Source organism: Hibiscus syriacus, unplaced genomic scaffold (genome assembly GCF_006381635.1).
Source record: "Hibiscus syriacus cultivar Baekdansim isolate YM2019G1 unplaced genomic scaffold, ASM638163v2 tig00111095_pilon, whole genome shotgun sequence".
NCBI classification, from domain to species: Eukaryota; Viridiplantae; Streptophyta; class Magnoliopsida; order Malvales; family Malvaceae; genus Hibiscus; species Hibiscus syriacus.
Genome location: NW_024062980.1, coordinates 3,778,404 through 3,800,859, shown reverse-complemented (window position 1 = coordinate 3,800,859; position 22,456 = coordinate 3,778,404). Strand labels below are relative to the sequence as shown.

Below are 22,456 nucleotides of genomic sequence, written 5' to 3'. Positions count from 1 at the left end.
GCATATGAACCCCAAGTTGGATATACAAACATAATCCCATAATATCCTCCAGGAGGGGTTATATAACTCTGTGACAGTGGTAACGGCGGCATCTAATAAGGTGGTGGTTGCTGTGAAGGTTCTGGTGGCACAACTGACGACGAAATGGAAGCTCATGCTCTCTGTCCACGAGTCAGGGATGATGGGGTTATGACGGTGCACGTCTCTGTCGACGTCGATGAATGCTCTGTCATCGTGCATCGTCAAAAAGAAGAAACGGTTCCCCGTTACTGTTGAACCACTCATAATAATCATCTGCAACCTTCAAGTGGTCAACATAAATGGGCTCTCTATGGGAAAGGCACCGATGTCGATCCTCCCACATCATGACCCACTCATAATGCTTCACCAGCCAATCTGTATCCATCTTGCCGCGTTGTTCTGTATTATGTAACTGGTCCATATTGCGAGGTGCTTCTGGAATTGGTTGTACAAAACCAAATTGCCGAAGCACGCGATTAGTGGGGTGCCACTCGACAATCGCATAACATATCAGAGGGACCACCGCCATCTAAACATCAAATGGGCCCCTCAACTCAGGTGGGATGCACATCCTCATATCATCATTAGAATATGGAGCCCATTCAAACTAAAACAAATATATATAATTTTTATCAAAATAATAATCTAATTATATAACTATAATACAAAATCGATTTTCAAACATTAAAATGCATACCTCTGTGCCATCATTCTGATTGATTAGCAGCCTGATTATTTCTAATTCATTAGGTAGATCCCGATGATTTTTCCTGTCAATAGACCACATATTCAAGGAATTTTTTATATTATACACTAGATAAAATGATTAATATACGAAATCAGTTTTGTAATTACCTTAATAGTAGCGGAAATACGAAAGGGGTCTTCACAATAGGACATAAAAAGGGCAAGTGATACCATGCCCAAGACTGCAGCAGAATGAGACATCCGCCGATAGCATTTTTCCTGTAGTTAGTCGCTCGACACATCTCCCTATACAGGAATGCCAAAACTGCCAAGCCCCAACAAGTCGCCAAGACGTCCCAACCACATACAGTGAACTTGGTTGCGCGATTTTTCCGGCATCAACAACCCTTCTATCAGCTGCAGTATGCATGCCCATGCATACATTTTAACTTGATCATCTGAGGCATCCTCACTCAAATTCTGAAAATTTGCATTTAACCAATTTAACGGTATCCGACCACCGTTAAAATTTCACGGGATACCTCCTAGATAATCCTGGCACAAAGTAGTCCAGTTACCGTGCGCCATCCTTGAAATCACATCTCCATCCACCAAAAGCCCCAAGAGAATAGAAACATCCTCAAGCGTAATCGTGCACTCTCCGCACGGAAGATAGAATGTGTGAGTCTCCGGCCTTCACCACTCCACTAATGCAGAAATCAGGTTTGGTTCTATCTTACAATGGCCTTCATATCTAGCTATGTGACCGAATCCAGCCTCGACTAAATACGGCCAGACACGGGTAGATATCGCTAACTTAAGGTTCCTAATAAAATGATCTAATATACGGTCACTCTCCTAAAATATTAATAATTACAAAAATTAATTTATAAACTAATAATCATGCATTAAATAAATAAATTATTACTAATAATTTAAATTAAATTAAAATGTAAAAATGTTACCGTATCAGCAAAATGTCAAGATATATGATTTCCATCCAAACGAAGCAGACTGACTTCCATTTTATAGCTACAAAAAAATTAATTAAATAAAATATTAAAAAATTTAAATAGTTAAATAAAATACTAACAAAATATTAAATATAATAAAATATACCTTAAAGAGCTATAAGAGAATATAAGAGTATTTGAGAGAAGTTGAGAGGATTTGGTGTGATGAAAATGATTGAGAATGAAGGTATTTATAGGGAGGGAATGTGGGTGTAAACGGGCGGGTGGTTGAGAAATTAAAGCAAAGGCGCGACCCATGCACTGCGCCTTTCTGACGCGTGTCATAATTGAAGAAAAGGCGCGGCACATGCATCACGCTATACCCCTACATGGCAGGAGGCGCGGCCCATGCACTGTGCCTTACCCAGTGTGTCACCATGTCATCATAAGGCACGATGCATGGGCCGTGCCTTACCCCACGTGGCGCCAGATCAGCGTAAGGCGCGGTGCATGGGGCGTGCCTTCCTGAAAAGGGTGTTAGATCGGTAAATAAAGATGAAAGGGTGTCTGACATGTAATTAAAGTGCGTCAGGGTGATTTTTGGGTGTTATCGCCTTGAATGTATACCATTTTATCTATTATACCATTTTTAAGGTTAAAAGCTTAATACAAAAATAAGTGTTTGAACTATTTTTCGAAAAATATTTTCGTGTTTAAAGATTTTTTTGGTTAAAAATAGGTATTTAATGTTTCAAATGTTATATTTTTAGGTGTCTGGGTGTTAACCACAGTTAAATATCTTCATTAAGTGACACGTGTCACATTTTGGTGATTTTGAAAATTTATTTAAAAAATAGAAGAATAATTTTTTATGTTAAAAAAACCAACCCAGCGGCCACATGCCCTCTCTCCTCTCCCCATTTCTTCATTCTCCTTTCCCTTTCCCCTTCTATAGTCGTTTGAGCGACGTTGACAGTCACCGCCACCATCATCAGCACTGGTGTAGACCCCCGATCAAACCCCCATTGACTTTTCGTCGTAATATCTCACTGTTTGCTGTGGAGAAGTGTTCAAAGGTTTGTTAGGTACTGTCACTGTTTTTCGTCGATTCCGACCGATTCTAATGTCCATAAGCCACACCGCTGCCACCATTCGAACCACCGTGCAATTTTGATCAAAACCAAATCGTTGGCAACGGCGATGATGGTCGATTGTCGTTTGGTTTAGAAAATTAAAATTGGGAATTAAGGATTTTGGGTTACGGTAAGGATGACGATTAATCAAAGGGTGGATGGCGATGGGTGGGTGATCGTTCAACGATGATGATGGTGGGCGGAGATAGGCGACGATGGTTGGTAATGGGGTTGAAATAAGAGATTTAAGTTTTTAGGGTTTTTTAAAATAAAATTTTAGTGAGAATTGGGGTTTTTTTTATAAATAAATTAAACTTTTTTAATTAGAAATAAGTTTTTATTATTAAAAATAAAGGATGGGCACCTTAAAGTATATCGGAGAAAATGATAGACACCTATTTTTAGAAAAAAAATCTTTAGGCACTAAAATATTTTTTGAGACATAGTTTGGACACTTATTTTTGTATTCAGTTATAATACAAAAATAAGTGTCCAAATTATGCATCGAAAAATGTTTTAGTGCTCCCACCGTTTATTTTTTATTTTTTTTAATAATGAAGAAATTATTTTTAATTAAAAAAGTTTAATTTATTTATAAAAAACCCAATCTTTAACTGAAATTATTCAAACCCTTTATCAACCGTTGTCAGCCGTCTCTTACCACCATAGTGATCGACAAATGGTCACCCACCTGTCGCCAGCCACCCATTAATCAATCGTCGTCCTTACCATCACCCAAAATCTCTAAATTTAAAATCCCCAATATCGAAATACCCAATTCCCAATTTAAATTTCTTAACTCAAACGGTCTCAGGCCATCTCCAGTCATCACTGTTGTTGGTGACGGTTTGGTTTTAATCAGAATAGCACGATGGTTCGAATGGTGGCAGCAGTGTGGCTTATGGACATCAAAATCGGTCGGAATCGACAAAGAACGACAATGATGGCTTAAAATCCGAAAAAAATTTGAACTATTCTCTAAGCAAACTATAGCATATCACGACGAAATGTCAATGGGGGTTTATCGGGGTCAACATCGGTGTTGATGATGGTGGCAATGAGGGTCATTTTTGGCCATTCACTCAATGCTGAAAAAAGGAAAAGGCGCCCATTAGATGGCAGTAAAATTAGACCTTGAAAAAGCCTATGACCACGTTGTATGACATTTCTTATCTGACTCTCTTATGGATATGAATGCTCGGATAACATTCACCCATAATCATGGAATCAGTTTCTCCTTTTTTGTGCAGATTCTTTAGAAGGAGTCCTTTTCGGTAGAATTCAAATCATCTAGAGGAATTCGATAGGGATGCCCTCTATCCCGTTACCTTTTTGTCCTTTGTATGAAGAGGTTGGGCCACAACATCCACTATGCCATGGATGTCGGCTTATAGGCGCTGATAATCCTGTCTCGAGATGACCCTCTTCTCTCTCACTTATTTTTCGTTAAGGATTTAGTTCTTTTTTTAAGGCCTACCTTAATCAGGTGAACCTTCTTAAAGCCACCCTCGAGCAATTTAATAGATTCTCGGGGCATAAAGTGAACTCGAATCCTTTTATCTGATAATGTTGAAAAAGAACAAGAAAAGAATCTTTGCTCCTCGCTTGATTTTCAACTCTCAACGAATCTTGGAAATTATTTGGGCATACTTCTTTTCCACCGAAGAGTTACTAAAAGCACTTTCCAATTCAACGTCAACAAAGTTCAAAACAAGCTCAATAAATAGGTCGCTTCAAAGCTCCCCATAAGAAGTTGATTGAGATTTTGGCCTCTTAAATCCCAAAATGAAGCATTCCTTGTCAAATTGGGATACAATTTCCTCCCGCTTCTGAACTCGATGGCTGAGGATTGTTCGCTCCAAATATAAAAGAAAGGAAGTTCTGCCGAAAAATATTGAGGCTAAGAATGACTCATTCGTTTGGAAGTCCCTCGTTTGGGTTTTCTTGTGTATTTACAATAATGTTTGTTGGTCAATAGGTGACGGTCAGAATACTAATTATGGTTAGACTCATGGATTCCGAGCATTAATCCTATCGTTGAATCCATTAGCTCGACTACTATTCCTAACCAGCAAGCAACTGTACGTGATTCAATTTCAAGTGGGGGCGAGTGGAATACTAATCTTATGTGATGTCTCCTTGATGAAGATACTATCCAATGTATCATGGCTGTTCCAAAACCTTACGATTCCATGGGCCAGGACCATCCAACTTGGAGATGAGAGAAAAAATGGAAAGTGCAATGTCTAGTCAGCTTTCACTCTTATCCAACAAAACGTTTGGGATGCTGAGGACAACGTTTGGAGGCTGGCTTGGGAGTATGATGGCCCTTAACGAGTTCGACAATTCATTTGGTTGGTATTGCACAATAAATTGATGATAAATGTCAAATAATTGAAATATGGTTTCTCCTTCATTCAATTCTGCTTGGTCTGTGGTGTAATAGAAGAAACAATCATACACATTCTGCGTGACTGTCATCCGGTATTGAATAACAAAATACAAAGAATTGTATATAAATTTCTCATTCTTTCTCATTTACAAGTGTACTAGATTTATAGCTAGTGTTGAGCTAATAACTTCTCTAACAATCTAACAAACTCTGGCGCCAAATCTAACCGAAACTAACTGCATGCTATTAGTCATGCGATTATACGTGCATGTCTACAGCAAGCAGTTCTGCTAACATTTCCTATACTCTTTTCTTCCTTTTTTTAACTAAGACAATACTACAGCCTTGGTACAACATACACACTGCGGAAAAATTCTTTAAATGCAGATTTGGAGAGCGGCTTGGTGAAGCCATCAGCTATTTGATGCTCGGCTGGTATGTAGTTAACCCTCAACTGGCCAGCTGCAACCTTCTCCTTAACGAAGTGTATATCGAGATCTATATGCTTCGATTGAGCATGATACACGAGATTAGCACTCATAGCTACTACTCCTGTGTTGTCACACCAAATCACTAGCTCTCTCCATTATTGAAACCCCAAATCTACAATCAAAGAGCTCATCCAAGTGACTTCAGCTATTGCATCAACCAAACTCTTATATTTAAGATTTTCTGTTTCTTTGAACTCCATGCAACTAAACATTTTCCAATGAACACACCATAGCTAGAGATTGATCTTCGATCATCTACATTTGCTCCCCAATCAGCATCTGTAAATACTGATATAGTCAATTCTGCCTCGCTTGCTTGAAACATTAACCCGTAATCTACCGTACCAACCAGATAGCGAAGGATTCGCTTGACTGCAAGCCAATGCGTTTCTCGTGGTGCATGCATAAATTGCGCCAGCTTTCCCACACTATAGGACAAATCAGGTCAGGTGTGGCATAAGTATAGCAACGACCCTACTACACTGCGATATTCACTTGCATTCGATAGTAACTCTCCAGCATCCTTTGATAGCTTTGGTGCCAGAATCATTGGTGTATAACAAGCAGCTGCCCTTGTCATGGTCGTTTTTTTCCAGCAACTCAAGCACAAACTTCTTCTGATTCAAGAAGAGACATTCACGGGAGCGATGAACTTCAATTCCCAAGAAGAAACGAAGTGCATCAAGATCCTTAAGTGAAAATACAACACTGAGTAACTGGATTACTGCTTGAATCTCACACGACGAATACCCCGTAATGACAATATCATCAACGTATACTAATGCAAACACATTGCCAGTACCTCGTTTACAAACAAAAAGGGATGCATCTACTCGTGATACTGTAAAACCAATCTTTACAAGGTTGTCGCGGAGCTTAGCGTGCCAATTCCTAGGCGCCTGGTGTAGTCCATACAGGGCCTTTTGAAGCTTACAGACCAGTGTAGATCCATCTTCAGCAAATTGTTCAAATCCTGGTGGTTAATGCATGAATACGTCCTCAGTGAGATCACCATTGAGGAAGGCATTGTTCACATCAATGTGTCTCAACTCCCAGTTATTAGATACTGCCAACGCCAATATTGCATTAAGGGAAGCGAACTTAACAACCGGGCTAAACGTGTTGAGGAAATCATGTCCTAGTATTTGCGAGTAGCCTTTCCCAACCAGTCATGCCTTATAGCGGTGTATATAACCATCTGGGTTACGCTTTAGCTTAAACAACCATTTGCACCCAATAGGAGCACGACCTTCTGGCAATTTGACCAGTTCCCATGTATTGTTCCTTTGAAGTGCTTCGAACTTAGCTTGCACTGCCTCCTTCCACTCGGCCGTCTGTAGTGCCTCTTGTACCAAGGAGGGTATCTCATTATCAAAATGAGTAGTATATAACTTGAGTTTGTAAATACCACATTTACTGCGTGTTATCATCGGATGATGATTTTCCATCACCGGTAAAGTAGTTGCAACAGTAGGTGACACTAATTCTTCATACTCTCGGTTTGAGCTAGTTACTATATCAGTATCATTTATAACAGGTACACTGAATTCTTCCCCCGAGCCAACAATAAGAATTGACCCTTCATCTTGTGAGGTCTCAGCATTGTTGTTATTTGATTCAACCATATTCTGGCACTGTTGTTCACCACTGTCCCCAACATTATTGCTATCTGGTTGAACCGTATTCTGGCACTGTTGTTCACTACTGTCCTCAGTAATTGCATCACCTTGATGGTTTGTAGGCATAATGTCACGACTCAACTTCCTTACATCAGCTACAATCGGAATGTCTTGCAAGAAAACACCCTGTGAACCACGCAATGAGCAGGCTGCATTTTTTTTCTGCAAATGGAAAAATAGACTTGTTAAATACCACATGCCTAGAGATGTAGACTCTACCATTGTTTTCCAAGCACTGGTAGCCCTTGTGTTGAGGGCTAATGCCAAGAAAATACAGGATTGTGATCGAAAACATAGTTTATTTTTTTGGAAGGGTCTGAGATGCGGAAAACACTGGCATCCAAAGACCTTGAGGGAAGCATAATCCGGTTTTCTTTGAGTCAACTTCTCGTACGGTGTTATCCCTCTAAGCACGGCTGTTGGAAGACGATTTATTAAGTGAACAACAGTTACAAAGGCATATGACCAGTATTACATAGGCAACGTAGCTTGGGCCAGCAGTACAAGACCTAACTCAACGACATGGCGATGCTTGCGTTCGACCACCCCGTTCTGCTCAGACGTATGAGGGCAGGTCAATCGGTGCACTATCCCGGATTTAGCAAGTAAGGCAGAAAACACCCGATATTCTCCACCCCAATCTGACTGCAAGGATTTAATTGATACACCTAATTGATTTGCAACTAACTTGTGAAATCCCTTGAATGCCTCAACTGTTTGAGCTTTATCTTTGAGTAGATAAAGCCAAGTAAAACGAGTAAAGACGTCTATAAACGTCACATAATATCGATAACCATTTGAAGCAACATGGGGAGGTCCCCAAAGATCAGAGAAAATTAGCTCAAATAGTGCACTGTATTGGGTACTCGATGAAGAAAACGGTTGCTTGTGACTTTTACCCATAAAGTAAGCCACACAAGTTTTATTAATATCAAGGTCAAGTCTTACATCAAGTTCTTTTGCAACTCTACTAAACGCAAAATTAGCTGGATGCCCCAACCGTTGATGCCACAGCTCAGATTGAGAGGCAGACGCAAGGTTAGCTTCAACAGTCTTCTTTTCTGCACCAAACCCGCTTAGCGAAAACACATATAAACAACCTTTCTCTACGCCTTGAAGTAAGATCACCTTGGAATGTTCATCACGAACAAGACATCTTTCAGTATGGAATTCAAGATAAACCTTGTTGTCCCTAGCAAGCTTGGATAAAGAAAGAAAATTTTTGGTTATATAAGGTACATGTAACAACTCATTCAAGATCAAGGTTCTTGACGAGTCAGTAGTAAGAAGAAGTTGAGCAGTGCCAATATTATGAATATCAATAGAGACCCCATTGCCAATAGTGAGTTTACATGGACCTCAAAATTCAGTAGTGTTTGAAACATTTGTTGCATCTGGGGTGATATGATGCGTGGCTCCAGAGTCGACCATTCAGTGGTTACTGGATCTGGAAGCAGTGCTGGCTTGCATACTACCTATTTCTTGTGAGTGGCCCTTGCAACATTCACAGTCGAGGCTCGAAGTATCAGCAGCCAAGTAATGAGCGTTGATAGACTGACCTTTATGAGTATTATGAGTTTAAGAGTCAAACGTCACACACATAAATTCCTAGTCAAAGCGGTGCCAGCAGCGATCGACCAGGTGACCAACTTTGTCACAAAGCTGGCATTAAACTTTGACTCGGTTTCGACCTCGACCACCAGTTCTGTTGACAGTCGATGAGCGTATGTTTTTAGAGTCTCGACGCCCATTAAAACATGAGTCATGAACTTCCTCTCTTTCAGCTATGTTGGCAGCCATAGGTACATGGTCTAATTGCTCATCAAACCCGGCCAGCTGTGCTTCAGCATCTAATAGAATAGTATGTAAACAATCCAAAGATAACGTTTCCTTCATTGTGGTGATGATAGCCATAAATGGTTGATATTCCCTGGGCAGGCCTTTCAAAATGCTTGCAACATGGCTAACGTGTGAAACAGCGCTGCCACACGATGCAAGTGCATCACACACTTCCTTCACTCGAGTTAGATATACCCACATATTGTCATTGCCTTTCTTGAGTGACTGTAGTTTGCAGTGCAAGCTCATGGCAGCAGTCGTGGACCTGCTAGAAAAGAGTTGTTGAACAACATTCCATACGTCAGCTGCAGATTCAGCACCCACAAAGTGAGGAAGCAGGGGGAGTTGATGGTTGATAGAAGCCAGGAGGCCAACGCACTATCCTGCGCTACATAATCTTCGAATGCATCATTGGTACGAGTTACCCCAATGTCATCAAGTATTGTCTCCGGTGGTGGCCTGAGCACTCCAGTTAGTAGACGTTCAAGTCGGTGACTCCTTACCGTGAGCAGAATTTGTTGCTTCCACAGTAGGAAATTCGTCTCATCAAGAACTACATTGATCTCTTGAGAGAAGCTGGTGCGTGTGAACGACTCCAGAAAGCTTCAAGCAAAGATGCGCAGACACAAGGTGTGAATTAAGAAGTGCAAGATCAATCGACGAAAGATACCATATTAAAGAACATAATACAAAGAACTGTATATGAATTTCTTATTCTTTCTCATTTACAAGTGTACTAGCTTTATAGCTAGTGTTGAGCTAATAACTGCTCTAACAATCTAACAAACTCTGGCACCAAATCTAACTAAAACTAACCGCATGCTATTAGTCATGCTATTATACGTGCATGTCTACAGCAAGCAGTTCTGCTAACATTCAGTAACATTTCTCTGAACATAAATCATTCCGAGCCATTTACGAACGGTTTTCTTTTCATCCTCTATCTTTATTTGGCTTCAGACTAACTTGAATAAAAATGCATGCTTTGATCAGACTGAGTTTCAATGGAGGCATATATTCAAAATTATTATCTAAAAGTTATGGAAGCAACGAAACAATTTTATCCTTAACAGCCAAATATGCTCGACGAAATCCATTTACCAGGCATCTCGAACATGGGCTATAACATCAAGGAAAACCCGTTTAAAGGCTCGAATACCAAGGTGTTCAAGAATAAGAGAAATTTCTGGAAACCACCCCTTGTTGGCATCTTCAGGCTCGATACGGATGGTGGTGTTAACACGAGAAAGATGGAGGCCACCGGCGGGGGCGTTCTTCGCGATAACATAGCGACTGGGTCATTGGCTTCTACATGAATATATGAAGTTATATTCATCAGAAGGATTCTAAGCCTGCTCAACCTTCAATGGAATGTTACCATCGAGCATATACCCCGGGAAGCCAATCATTTGGCAGATGCTGTGGCTACGCTTAGTCGTGGTAGAGGGATGGGACTGTGCCTTTTTAAGAACCCTCCAAATGAAGTTCAACGCACCCTCATGGCTGACAAAGCTGGATTGAGAAGAAGTCCTAGAAGTTGTTAACTCAGTAAACTTCCTTTTTGTAACAAAGAAAAAAAATATTCTACCTTGGGTCTTAAGCTCCTATGTATTAGTAGTTACGTCTATAAAGTATCTTAGCTTCGTCAATAGTTAAAAAACTTATAAACGGATATTATTTTATAATCACCACAAATTATTTAAAAAAATGAATAAATAAATATGTATCATTTAACGTACACTTATTAAGTGTTTAAAGACAATACTTATACATGTGTTTTATCATTGTGAAGAAAATGAGGAAGGGGTTTTCAGCTTTTCACCCCTTCTCTCCCGCCGTGATCTCACCAAAATTAATGGGAGATCAGCCTTTCAAAAACAATTGGTAAAATTTACCCTTGGTCACTTTTCTTTCAACCACAATTCAAAAATACCCTTTTCAATCTCATTTGCTCTCAACCCGATCTCAAAACAACCTAAGTCTTGACCCAAAGCTTCATGTTAGACTGGTAGGTTTATCCATAACTCACTCGGGTTAACCCGAAACTACTAACTAGATGATTAAGGCATTACACCTGTTGTGATTTGTTTGTCTATGTGATCAGATTTATTTGTATCTGTCTTTTGTTTCTAGTTTCTTGTATGAATTTTAACTTTTTCCTTGTATGGTCCTTAAATGATCCCAAACTAGTTTATTGTATCAATACTTATAGAAAAATATTCTAATTATATGTTTAATTTTCAAGCTTCATTGTAAGTTTAAATATATATTTTTTTTTAATAAAACTAGTGGTTCTATTTGCATAATAATTAATAATTTTTTTAATTTTTAGTGATTTTTAATATTGATTTTTATTTTTTAATAATATCTTAAAGTTTGAACTTTTTATTTAGAGATTAAATATGTCATCAAACTTTTTATAAAAATCAATTATACTCTCACATTTGTCTAAAAATTCAGATAAATTCTTTTATTATTTCATCATTTACATATGAATTATCATGTTAGTGAAATAGACCACTGTCTTATAGTTTTTAACTGACACGCCAATATTATAATAGATAACGATTTTTGTGGATAAAAATATAATATTAATACAATTTGAAGAGTTTAAACGTTTAATTGAAACAATTAAAAATAGAGAACGATATTATTAATTTTGAAGACTACGAAAATAAATTTATCCCTTAAACTAAATTTAAAAGATATTACTATAATTTTAATATATATATATATATATATATAATATAAATACATGAATTTCTAGCTCTATTCAACCCGAGTTATTGTTATCTTTGAAGACATTTAGGAGCAGATTTTATTGGAAAAAAGAAAAATGGATGTTTGAAGAATCATTTTATAAAATTTGATGTAAATGGAACTAATAAATGGGTTCAATGTTAAAAGAGAATATTGATCTCCTTAGCATTTCAGGGTTCGAGCAACTGCATCTGCAGTGTATGTATGTATTGTCAATAAATTAAAAAAATTCTAAATAAATACTTTACTCATAACCACTCAAATTATTCCAGAAGAAAATAATGTTGTCCAAGGCTCTGCCCTGAAGAAGTGAGATTTGACTTGGAATGACTGATATGCATCCATGGAATTAGAAACAGCAACTGCAGCATTTTTGCACCAACCATTCCAACCTGTTTTTCATAAAAATACATCTGTTTCAAACCAACTTTTATTAATATATCTGCACTTGATCTCGCTTCCATCTAATTTAATTTTAGGGTATTACATTTTTAGTTCTTTAACTATCACTTTTATTCTATCTGAGTCATTCAATTATTCTTTGTTTTAGAATCATACCTATTATTACATTTTAATCACCCACCTTTAAAAATTTAACAGTGATGTTAATGTGTCACTATAAGGTAATGTCATATTATGTTATCATTGAATTTTTTTAATATTAGGTTAAATTTTGAAAAAAATAATTGGGCGACCAAAATAAAATAAAAGTGATAGTTAGTGTACTAAATGTGTAATTTACCCTTAATTTTATCCGACTCTCCTAAATGATAATCAAAACAGAATAATTTTTTATTACCAGCCAGTCAGAAGCTAAACTGAAGCTACCCTTATTCAGCTTTGCATTTGCAGCCTATTGACTGGCTGTTGGGTGTTGAATTTCCATAGTCTTGAGCAAAGGACTCCCAAATTCTAAGATCCAGTACCAATGTTAAGTTATTCGATTTCGATTTAAGTTTAAATATTATATATGTATGTGTCTAACATATTTAATAACAAGATAATAAATATAAGTTTAAAAAATTAAAATCGTAAAATATCATCTACATAAATCAAATGAACTAAATTCTAAATTCAAGTGTCGTATAAATATTGTAATATTTATAAGGTCATGATTTGAAGATAAAGAGATGACATCGATACAAATATTCGAATCAAATCTTAAAATTGTTAAATATCATTTCTTAAAAGTGATTGTATAAATGAACTAAACTAAGCTCTATGCTCATGTAATTGTATTCTCCATGCATATATTGCAGTAAAAAGTTGAAGGAGAAGAAGTGAACTTACAGATCCCAAAGGCATGATGGACTTTTATGGTGATATTCATCGAGGTCTTTACGGTCCAGTGAAAAAGCTGAAGTAATTCGAGCTTGGATCAAGGTCGGGTGATGGTGCAAAAGTGAGAGGCTTTCAGCGGAACCATGGCTGGAAAGTGGTGGCGAGAACGGCGGTGACGGAGTCGGAGAGGGTGAAAACAGGTACTTTTGGTCGAAGGCTCCTATACTAATGGGGAGTGGCGTCGGTGGCGTCGGTGGAGACGATGACGCGGATACGTTTCCATTCTTCACTTCATGCATGATAGATCACTAAACTCTTCTGCGTCTTCTCTATTGAAGATAGTGGTGGTTCAGGAAAGGGAGGGCAATACACTTTTGTAAGGTTGCAATATGCCATCAGATTTGCTGAATGTTATTTTTTAAGGATAAACATTTTATCATCTAAATTATTATTTTTTATTCCATTTTGGTACCTTAATTTTATATTTTTAAAATCATACTTAATGTTTAGTTTATGTTTCAATTTGATATTCAATATAAAAAAATTATGTATTAGAAAATGAGAAAATTGCCTATTGGTGGAGTTGTAAATTGAATTGTTGGTAGGACTAAGTGTAAATACCTAACGGTCATGGGTTCATAGCTCAACATTCGGAAGGGGAATGAGGAACTCCAGTATACTGTCGACCTGCCAGCCCTAGTTGTATGGAGTTTTTTATTAGGCTAAACTACATCAGTATCATTCAACTTTATTTGTTGCTTTTCAGCTTCAGCCATGTATCCCATTTATGTTGTATGCATTATTTTAGAGTTAATTGCATCACATATTCTCAAAGTATGTATGCCATTTTAAATTGGCATGTAAACTTTTAAATGTTTCAATTTCATCTTTAAACTATAGTTAATGTTCTAAATTAGTCCTCAAACTATGAATATATCAATTTCATCCTTAAACTATAAACTTCATTCTAAATTTGTAACACCCCGAAAATCAAGTTAGTAGTTTCGGGTAAACTGGTTGGGCTTAGAGTGTCATGGTAGGCCCTTATAAATCAATTGGGTTAAGCTTGACATAGATTTGGGCTTGGGGTATGCCCAAAAGATAACAAAAATGACATTTTTGATTAGGAATCAATCAAGGAGAGACCAAAGGAGTAATTGGCCCATTGTCTGAAAATAAGGCTGATTTTCTTTAAATGGGGTGAGGTCACACGTTGGAAGAGGAGAACCCCCTATTATCTTTTTCCCCTCCATCTTTCTCTCTTCCCTTCATCGTTACAAACAACCAAAGGTGATAGCTTTATTACTTCAGAACCCTAGTTTGAAATTGTAAAGGTGAGAATGTCGATCTCCTTACTTAGAGCTTCACTTTGAGCCCTTGATCCTTAGGTTTGGCCATAGTGAGGTTTGGTTAGGGTTTTGAGTTCTAGAGTTTTGGATATAATTTGTTTATAAGGGTTAAAAATTATGTTTCTACTCATTTAAAGTTTGTAAGGAGGTTAGTAATCTATTTCATTTCCTTTGGTTAATAAGAGAAATTAGGGAAAGCTCAAAAGGCAAGAACAAGGAGAAGTTAGTGTTTGGGTTATCTTGTGGACATTTTCCCAGCAACTTTTAATAAACACACTCCTAAGTCACCTATACCACTTTTAGATCATTAAGTGTGATTTGCATGTATGTATGTATGTATGCATGAGTGCATTTTGGGTTGTTGAATCGGGAAATGTGATGTTTTGATGTTTATTATGCTCTAAATTTACATTTTATGATCCCCTTAACCTTTCATAAAACTTAAATAATATTTAAGGGTCTTAGAGGGATTTATGAGGGAAGTTGGGTTATATTTTCGTGTTCAAAATAGAGCATTTATGGGTTTGGATATCATTACTAGATGAACAAGACCGATATTGTTCTTCAAATAGCCTAAAACAAAGGATTTTTGGCTAGTAGTATCGATACCTTTTTGGGTATCGCTACTATACTTTGGGTACCAATACTCAAAGGTAAAGTATCGGTACAAACTTCAGATTCCAAATTCCAGTAGCTAATTTTGGTATCGATACTCATGGGAGTATCAATACCATATGCAGGGTATCTATACCCGAAGTAAGGGTATCGATACTAAGTAATTTTCTTGAAACATCAAACCTAAATTTGGTATCGATACTTAAGATGATATTGATACCTTAGTATTGAAGTACCGATACTCGAAGCAAGGGTATCAGTACTGGCAATTTTCCTCAGATTCCAGTAGCCCATTTTGGTATTGGCACTAAGGGTGGGTACTGATAGTAAAGGTAAGTATCGATACTAAAGGGGTTAGTATTGGTACCCTCATACTGAATTGAGCAAGAAGCCTAATTTTTGGTTAAGGGGATTGAGAAGGGATTCAAACCACCTTAGTTACTCCAATAAGTTTGAAAGTAAAAATCCCAAATGTTGTATGAGAAGTAAACAAATGTTATAAAGGAATAATGCATAAGACTTAAACTTTTGTTTGATTCTTGGGAAACAATAATAACACCTGAGTTACTTGATTGTATGATGTTTATCTATTATATACGTATGAGATATCATGATATTCTCTTATCAGTGCGAAGGCACTTTAGTATCAGTATGAATACACTTCTATATCAGTGCTGAGGCACTTTAGTACCAGTGCTATGGAAATTTCATTAATCGATGGAAAATCCACGATATGAAGATTGTATTATATATGTATGTACTTGCATTCGATATTTTTTTTATATTTTACACTTGATGCATTTTGTTACCCCATGACTATTCTTGTTGGCATACGCATGTAATGGATGCATGTGGTATAATAGAGTTATCTGTGTGGCACTAAGCTTGTAGCTTAGCATTTGAAATGTGTTTCTGTTCGCAGGTTCTTAGGTACCATTTAGAGGAGCTTATCGTCGGAGTCAGATTCCATATTTAGTCAAACTGCAAAGTACATCTTGATTATTTTAGATGATAATATAATTCATAGACCTTGTGTGTAGTCAGGTCGTAACTCTTCTATTAAACTTGGATGTTATTTTTGAGAAACTGTTTTGGGAGCTCCTCAGTTTTAAACTTAATTGTTTATGTTTTTTATTTATTTATGGATGATTGATTTTGTTCTAAGAAATAGTTTCATAAAAATAGTTAGCCACTTCGGTGGTTTTGTGTAATATCCAAATCTTCTAGATTTCATGTTGAATTGGATTTGGGTGTTAAATTTAGTGGTATTAAAGCATCAGGTTTAGTCGTTCCTAGGACCCTCGAGTTAAAGTCAATAAATGTCATTAAAATGCATGCCTCTAGAGTTTTGAGAGTACTTAAACATTTGGAATAGCGATATTGACTTCGTTTTTTTCTTTTAATTTTGTAGGATATAAGTGACGATCTTGCTCGTAGTTTGGAGGGGCGAGACGAGAGTCATGTCTCACTCGTTGGAGACATTAACGATGAGTTTTTCGCATACTCTAATCCCAAAGGACGTGGGGATAGATGATGCCACCTTCTTTAAGGACCTTAAAACTACCTTAGACATATCGTTACAATCAACCTGAGAGCACCTGCCACACCCGACCACCCGTTCTATCACCTATAGTGCCTCAAGAATTTCCAATAGAGAGACTTTACCGCTACAGGACTACTAATTTCTTGGGTTCAGAGGATGATAAACCTATTACCACGGACCAGTGGCTTCGCAAGACCCTCCTAAGTCTCAAATAGTTGTACTTTACCCTTGAAGGTAAGTTGAAGTGTGTCACCGCATTATTGAAGGGCAACACCCTCCTAAGTTGGTTGCGACCAATAACCTTTGCTATAGGAGGTTTAAGGAAGGGATTTACAATGACATCTTCACCGACCTGGCAGTTGATCCCTCTAAAATCTTTGCAAAGATAATTCATTAGGCCAATATGATCAAGAGGGTATATTCGATGATAACATGTCTGTTGGGTGGTTCAGGAGGTCAGAGCCGGAGAACATCGTATTCAGTTAGACCATCTCAGTCTTTGGCCAAGAGGGCTAGGGATTTCTAAGGAGTGAGGTGGTCCTACCCATCATAGTCTCGGAGGGCAGGGCATAGTTCAGGGTGTTGACAGGGGTCAAAGCCTTGTAAGAGTCCTCTGACTTCAGCATATGTAGTGACCACTAGAGGAACAAGATGTAGTTCACAATATTCCATGTGTGGTCATTGTGGCAAGTGGCATACTAGAGAGTACTACCGACTTTCCAAGGTTTGTTTTGGTTGCGGTTCACTAAAGCATTTTGTTCAAGACTATCCCGAGGTGTGGGACGGGAAACTGCCTGTTGCTCAGATATTAGTTCAGTCGGTTCAAAGGGGTTGAGGATTCATTAGAATGGGTTGTAGATCAGTTTCAGGACAACAGAGTTGGGGCACTATCGAATTAATAGCTAAAACATAGTCTAGGGTTGCCTCAAGTCAGTATGAAGAGAGATCCCAAGAGCACTGTGAGCCAGTATATGTTATTTTATGAATCTTTACCATTTTCAGTACACTTATTACTTCTTGGATAGATATGGGTCTACGTATTCATATATTTGTCTAGAGTTTACCTCAGAATGATATATTTTTGATTGAATATCTTAAGGTTAAGGTTAGGGTTTAATTCCCCTAGGGTTATATTTTATAGTGGATAAGGTTTACTGTAGATGTCCAGTTGAAGTTCAAAGTCAAATCATTCCTGCTAACCTTATGAAATTACCCTTATGAGAGTTTGACCTAATCCTTAGAATGGATTGATTGTCTGAGCATGACATGAGTTTAAGATATATGGTTAGGAAACTTAAGTGTAGCATGGAAGACAACACCAAGGTTGTAATGACTGGCGAAAGACTTATATGTGTTTCCAAGATGGTATCTGCATTAATTTCTAGAGGTTCATTAATCAGGGTTGTAAGGCGTTCCTAGCTCACGTATTAGGTACCATAGTTTTGAGTCTGATGATTGAACATATCTATATTGTGAGGTACTTTTTCTGAGATATTTTCGAAAGAATTGGCAGGGTTACATTCGTCGTGAGTTAGAGTTCAACATTGAAGTATTGTCAGGACCGACTTCAGTGTCCGTCACTCCCTACCATGTGGAACTGACAGAGTTAAGAGAGCTTAAGGCCTAAATTCAAGAAATGTTGGATCAAAGGTTCTTTCGGCCTAGTATATAACTGTGTGAAGTACCAGTGTTATTTGTGAAAAAAAGATGGGTTGATTAGATTGTGTATCAACTATCGACAATTGAATAAGTTGATGATTAAGAATTGATATCCACTTCCAAGATCGAAGATTTGTTTGACCAACTTCACTATAACAAATTTATCAATTTTGTGACAAAATTTTTATATGACGTTGCGTATAACATCACAATATATACTATAATGTGACGCTTTTTTCTTTTCGTCATATTTAGTGATTAATAGTATATCTTTTATGACAATTTTAAAAATAGTCATTGATTTTCGTCACTATATGTTTGGCGCCAAAATATTCCCTCCAAAAACTTTGGTAAGAAACATTTTAATGATATTTAGATAAAATGACGACGTTACAAAATTGTCTCTAATGAAAAAAATGTATTAGTGACGATTTATTATAATGACATTTCGATTTGAATTAGTGACATTCACTAATTAGTTTTATTCGTGACAATTTGATTTGTCATAATTTAGAAAACATTAAAAGTGACGTTTTATTATTGTGAGAAAAATTAATTTTAGCATGATGAAATTAATTATTTGTCACTTATTGTTATCCCTATTTTTTGTATGACGATTTTAAATGACATCATGAAATTATGTCACTTAATGTTTTGCGCCAAGATTTTTTTTATATCTTATTCTGACTAATTAAAAATATTATAATATTATTTATTTTTAAAAATAAAAATTATCAACTTTGGTCTGGTCATCTATAGGTCCTGACATTGATCATGTACGTGTTGAGCTTGACCTGTCACCTTTGTGTAATTTTTTATGTAAAAAAATAAATCATTCATTTTAATCTCATTAATAAAAAATGTCTCTTTTTTTACTATTGTCCAATTATTAAATTTTTTTATTTACTCACATATATGCTAATATTAATAAACATATTGAAATTTTTCTATTTTTATTAAAATAAAACAAATTCATATTAAAGTGAACATTTTTTAACACAAAAAATTTAACAAAAATCTTACGTTAATTCTTGAGTAATATACTTGTTAAAAAAATTATAAATTAGTTTATAAAATAAGTTATTATTAACAATCTTATCAAAAGTTCGACAATAATCTCTACTTTTTTAATAGACAATAATCTCTAAAATTAAATCTTACTAAAAATGATTTTATTTATTCAGGTAAAATAATTTATTTAAAAATATTGATATATACATAATATAATTGTTTTTAATTTAAACTATACAATAAACATATAATTGATAAGAGATACAAAGATAATATAAAATTTATTTAAATAAAATATCAATAATATCAAATTTAAATTATATCACATTTACTTTAAGTTAAATATAAATTTATTTAAGAAAAAGCTGTTCCCTATTTATATGTTATTTAGGGTTTTTTTCTTAAATTCTTCATTTGTTTCAGCCGTTCCGGATATGTTATTTCTCTTTTTTTTTTTCTTTTTTCTTTTCCCTTTTGTTCTTCATCTCTACTCCTATTTTCTTCTTTGACACCAAAAATCATGAAGTAAATGGATCCTTGAGGGTGACCGAAACACTAAATACTTCTATAGGAGTACTCTCGCTCGTCGAAAGGTTAACCAAATTCAAGCATTAAAATTAAGCAACGGCGAGTGGATCTGTGATGAAGATGTGCATCGGGCGGAGGCTACTTCCTTTTATGCTGAGCTATACCATGACGAAGGGGGTCAGTATGGTAAGTTTCCCATCAAGAATGCTTTTCCGAAACTATGTTTAAAGGATTCCCAAAGGCTCGATGTTCCCGTTAAAAATGAAGAAATAAGGATGGCCCTTTTTAACATGAACCCCTTCAAGGCTCCGGGGAAAGACACGTTCTACGTCCTCTTCTTTCAAAACCAATGGGCAACCGTAGGCCCGACTGGGTGCAATTGGTTAAAGGCATCTTCAAGGGTAGTCTCATTGATCCTAAGGGGGTGTTTGGATGGGGGAATGTGAGATTCCCATGGGAATGAAATCCACATTTTCCCGTTTGGTTAGCCCGGAAATCTCATTCCCGGTAATATAAGATTACCAATAGTAGATTTTTTAGAGTATATTACCGGGAATGTCATTACCTCATTTTTCTTAGGTATTGTTGGATAATTTTGGTAGCTAAAAATGATTTTATCTAGATTGAGATAAATTTTGTGATCAAAATGAACCGAAAGAGAATGATCAAGTACGATAATAAAAGGGAACCGACGTTAAAGGTTCGATAGTGAGGAAAATAAGGTGAGTGCATTTTATTTATTTTAAATTATATGTGAATGAGGAAAACTTGAGATGAGTCAACCTCGGATGATTTTAAAAGAAAAGGTTTGAGTTAAATTATGGAATCTTTCCATAATGTTTACTGAAAATGATTTATGATTTATTTTAGGGTATGAACTGTCCAATGCATTGATTTTTGATAACTGATATTTCTGATATGATGATATTGTGTTTATTGGATATACAAATGAAATGATTTTATCGTAAAGCTCAATTTTATGTTGCACTGAGAGTCTTAGGTATAATTGGCATGCCATGGGGTGGAGTGATCATTATTTACTGATACTGATATAGTACATTTGTATACATTATATGTGGCACGCTCAACTGACTCACGTACCTTGCATTCTCTTTAGATATACAATGGGCTATGAATATAAAATGTGAAAATTCAAGTTTGGAGAGCTGGATATGTGATCGAATGAAAATGAATATTTTTATTGATTAATGTGATTTGGCATTGTTTTTTGTGATTTTATTAATATGTGAGATATTGGTTTTATAGGTTTAATGATGAGGAAAATGACTTATTTAAGTCGGTTTGTTTTATATGACGAATTGTACTATTTTAACTTTATTTTAATGTCTCACTAAGTTAAACTTAGTGTGTGATTGTTTTCACGCGTAGGTAAAGGAAATGATAAGTCTACGGAGTGATGAGTACAGAGCATCACTGGCAGAATCAGATCTACAGCCAGTATCAGTATGAACATCCTCTGATGTTTTCTTTTGACTTATTAATGGCGTGTACACTATATATTTTGTTATATTGTCTTGTTATCGTAGAACGTAGTCATAGACTGGTTTGTATGATATAATCTATATGGACTTTATATAACTATTATTAGGTAAAACTAGTATTTTGCATAAATAGTAGTTTATTAAATATTATTTAAAATGCTATCGAAATGAGTTTTAATTTAGGCAGTTATATTTATGATATGAATCAGCATTGAACTATTAATTTACTGCCTGAACTGAACTCGAATTGGATTTTAAATATTATAATTATGTTTTACGAAATTAAATTACTTTGTTTGAAAATATTAAATTGGAAAATTTTAAAGAAACAAATTTTTACTGGTTTTCAATTGTAGAATGTTTGCACAAGTTGTGTGACATCTCTAACTTGTATTCGGGTATGTTTACGGGAAAAATGTGTTACACATAGTCATTGACATTTTCATTCCTTTTTTAATTTCTTACAAATACATCGATTCATGATTTTGTGGGCATTCCTCAAAATCATGGTTATCACCACAATAAACACAAGAAATAATGGAAGTAGCTTTTACCTCAAACATACCTCCAGGCTTTTGCATTTTCTTCATCATTTCTATCAATGATGTTGGATATCCTCTCTAAAATGTATTGAGGTATTGGTAGTCATTGTTGGATATCCTCTCCAAAATGTCATAGGCTTCATTATAAGTCTTATCCAGCAATGCTTCATTGGCTGAAACATCCATAACCATCATCGTTTGCATATTAAATCCATTGTAAAACATCTCAATTTGTGTCCAATAGTGGAAACCATGCGTCGTGAATTTTTTACGCATCAAATTTTTGAAGCACTCCTAAGGTTCATAAAGGTTTTCGTTCTCCATTTACTTGAATGATGTGAGATCATTCCTCAATTTAGCATTCATATTAGGAGAGTTGAAACAAAGTAAAAAGTTTTTAGCAAGTCTTTTTAGCAAGTTCATTCCACGATGTTATAGTACCATGTGACAGCGAATTAAGCTATACCTTTG

General features: G+C 36.1%; 1 protein-coding gene across 1 annotated transcript; it reads right to left on the bottom strand.

The window, feature by feature from the left end:
- Nucleotides 1–12,247: 12,247 nt before the first annotated feature.
- Nucleotides 12,248–13,607, bottom strand: LOC120152664. Its single transcript, XM_039164848.1, has 2 exons — nucleotides 13,246–13,607; nucleotides 12,248–12,347 (listed from the first exon to the last, which is right to left on the bottom strand). Exons 1-2 carry the CDS (start codon nucleotides 13,533–13,535, stop codon nucleotides 12,305–12,307), a joined length of 333 nt encoding a protein of 110 aa, XP_039020779.1. The 5' UTR covers nucleotides 13,536–13,607; the 3' UTR covers nucleotides 12,248–12,304.
- Nucleotides 13,608–22,456: the final 8,849 nt, after the last annotated feature.

Excerpts from the sequence above, each read along its gene's own strand:
- LOC120152664 (XM_039164848.1), bottom strand. The coding sequence starts at position 13,535 with ATGCATGAAGTGAAGAATGGAAACGTATCCGCGTCATCGTCTCCACCG. Across the intron at positions 12,348-13,245 it reads CCATCATGCCTTTGGGATCT|GTTGGAATGGTTGGTGCAAA; the intron begins GTAAGTTCACTT and ends TATGAAAAACAG.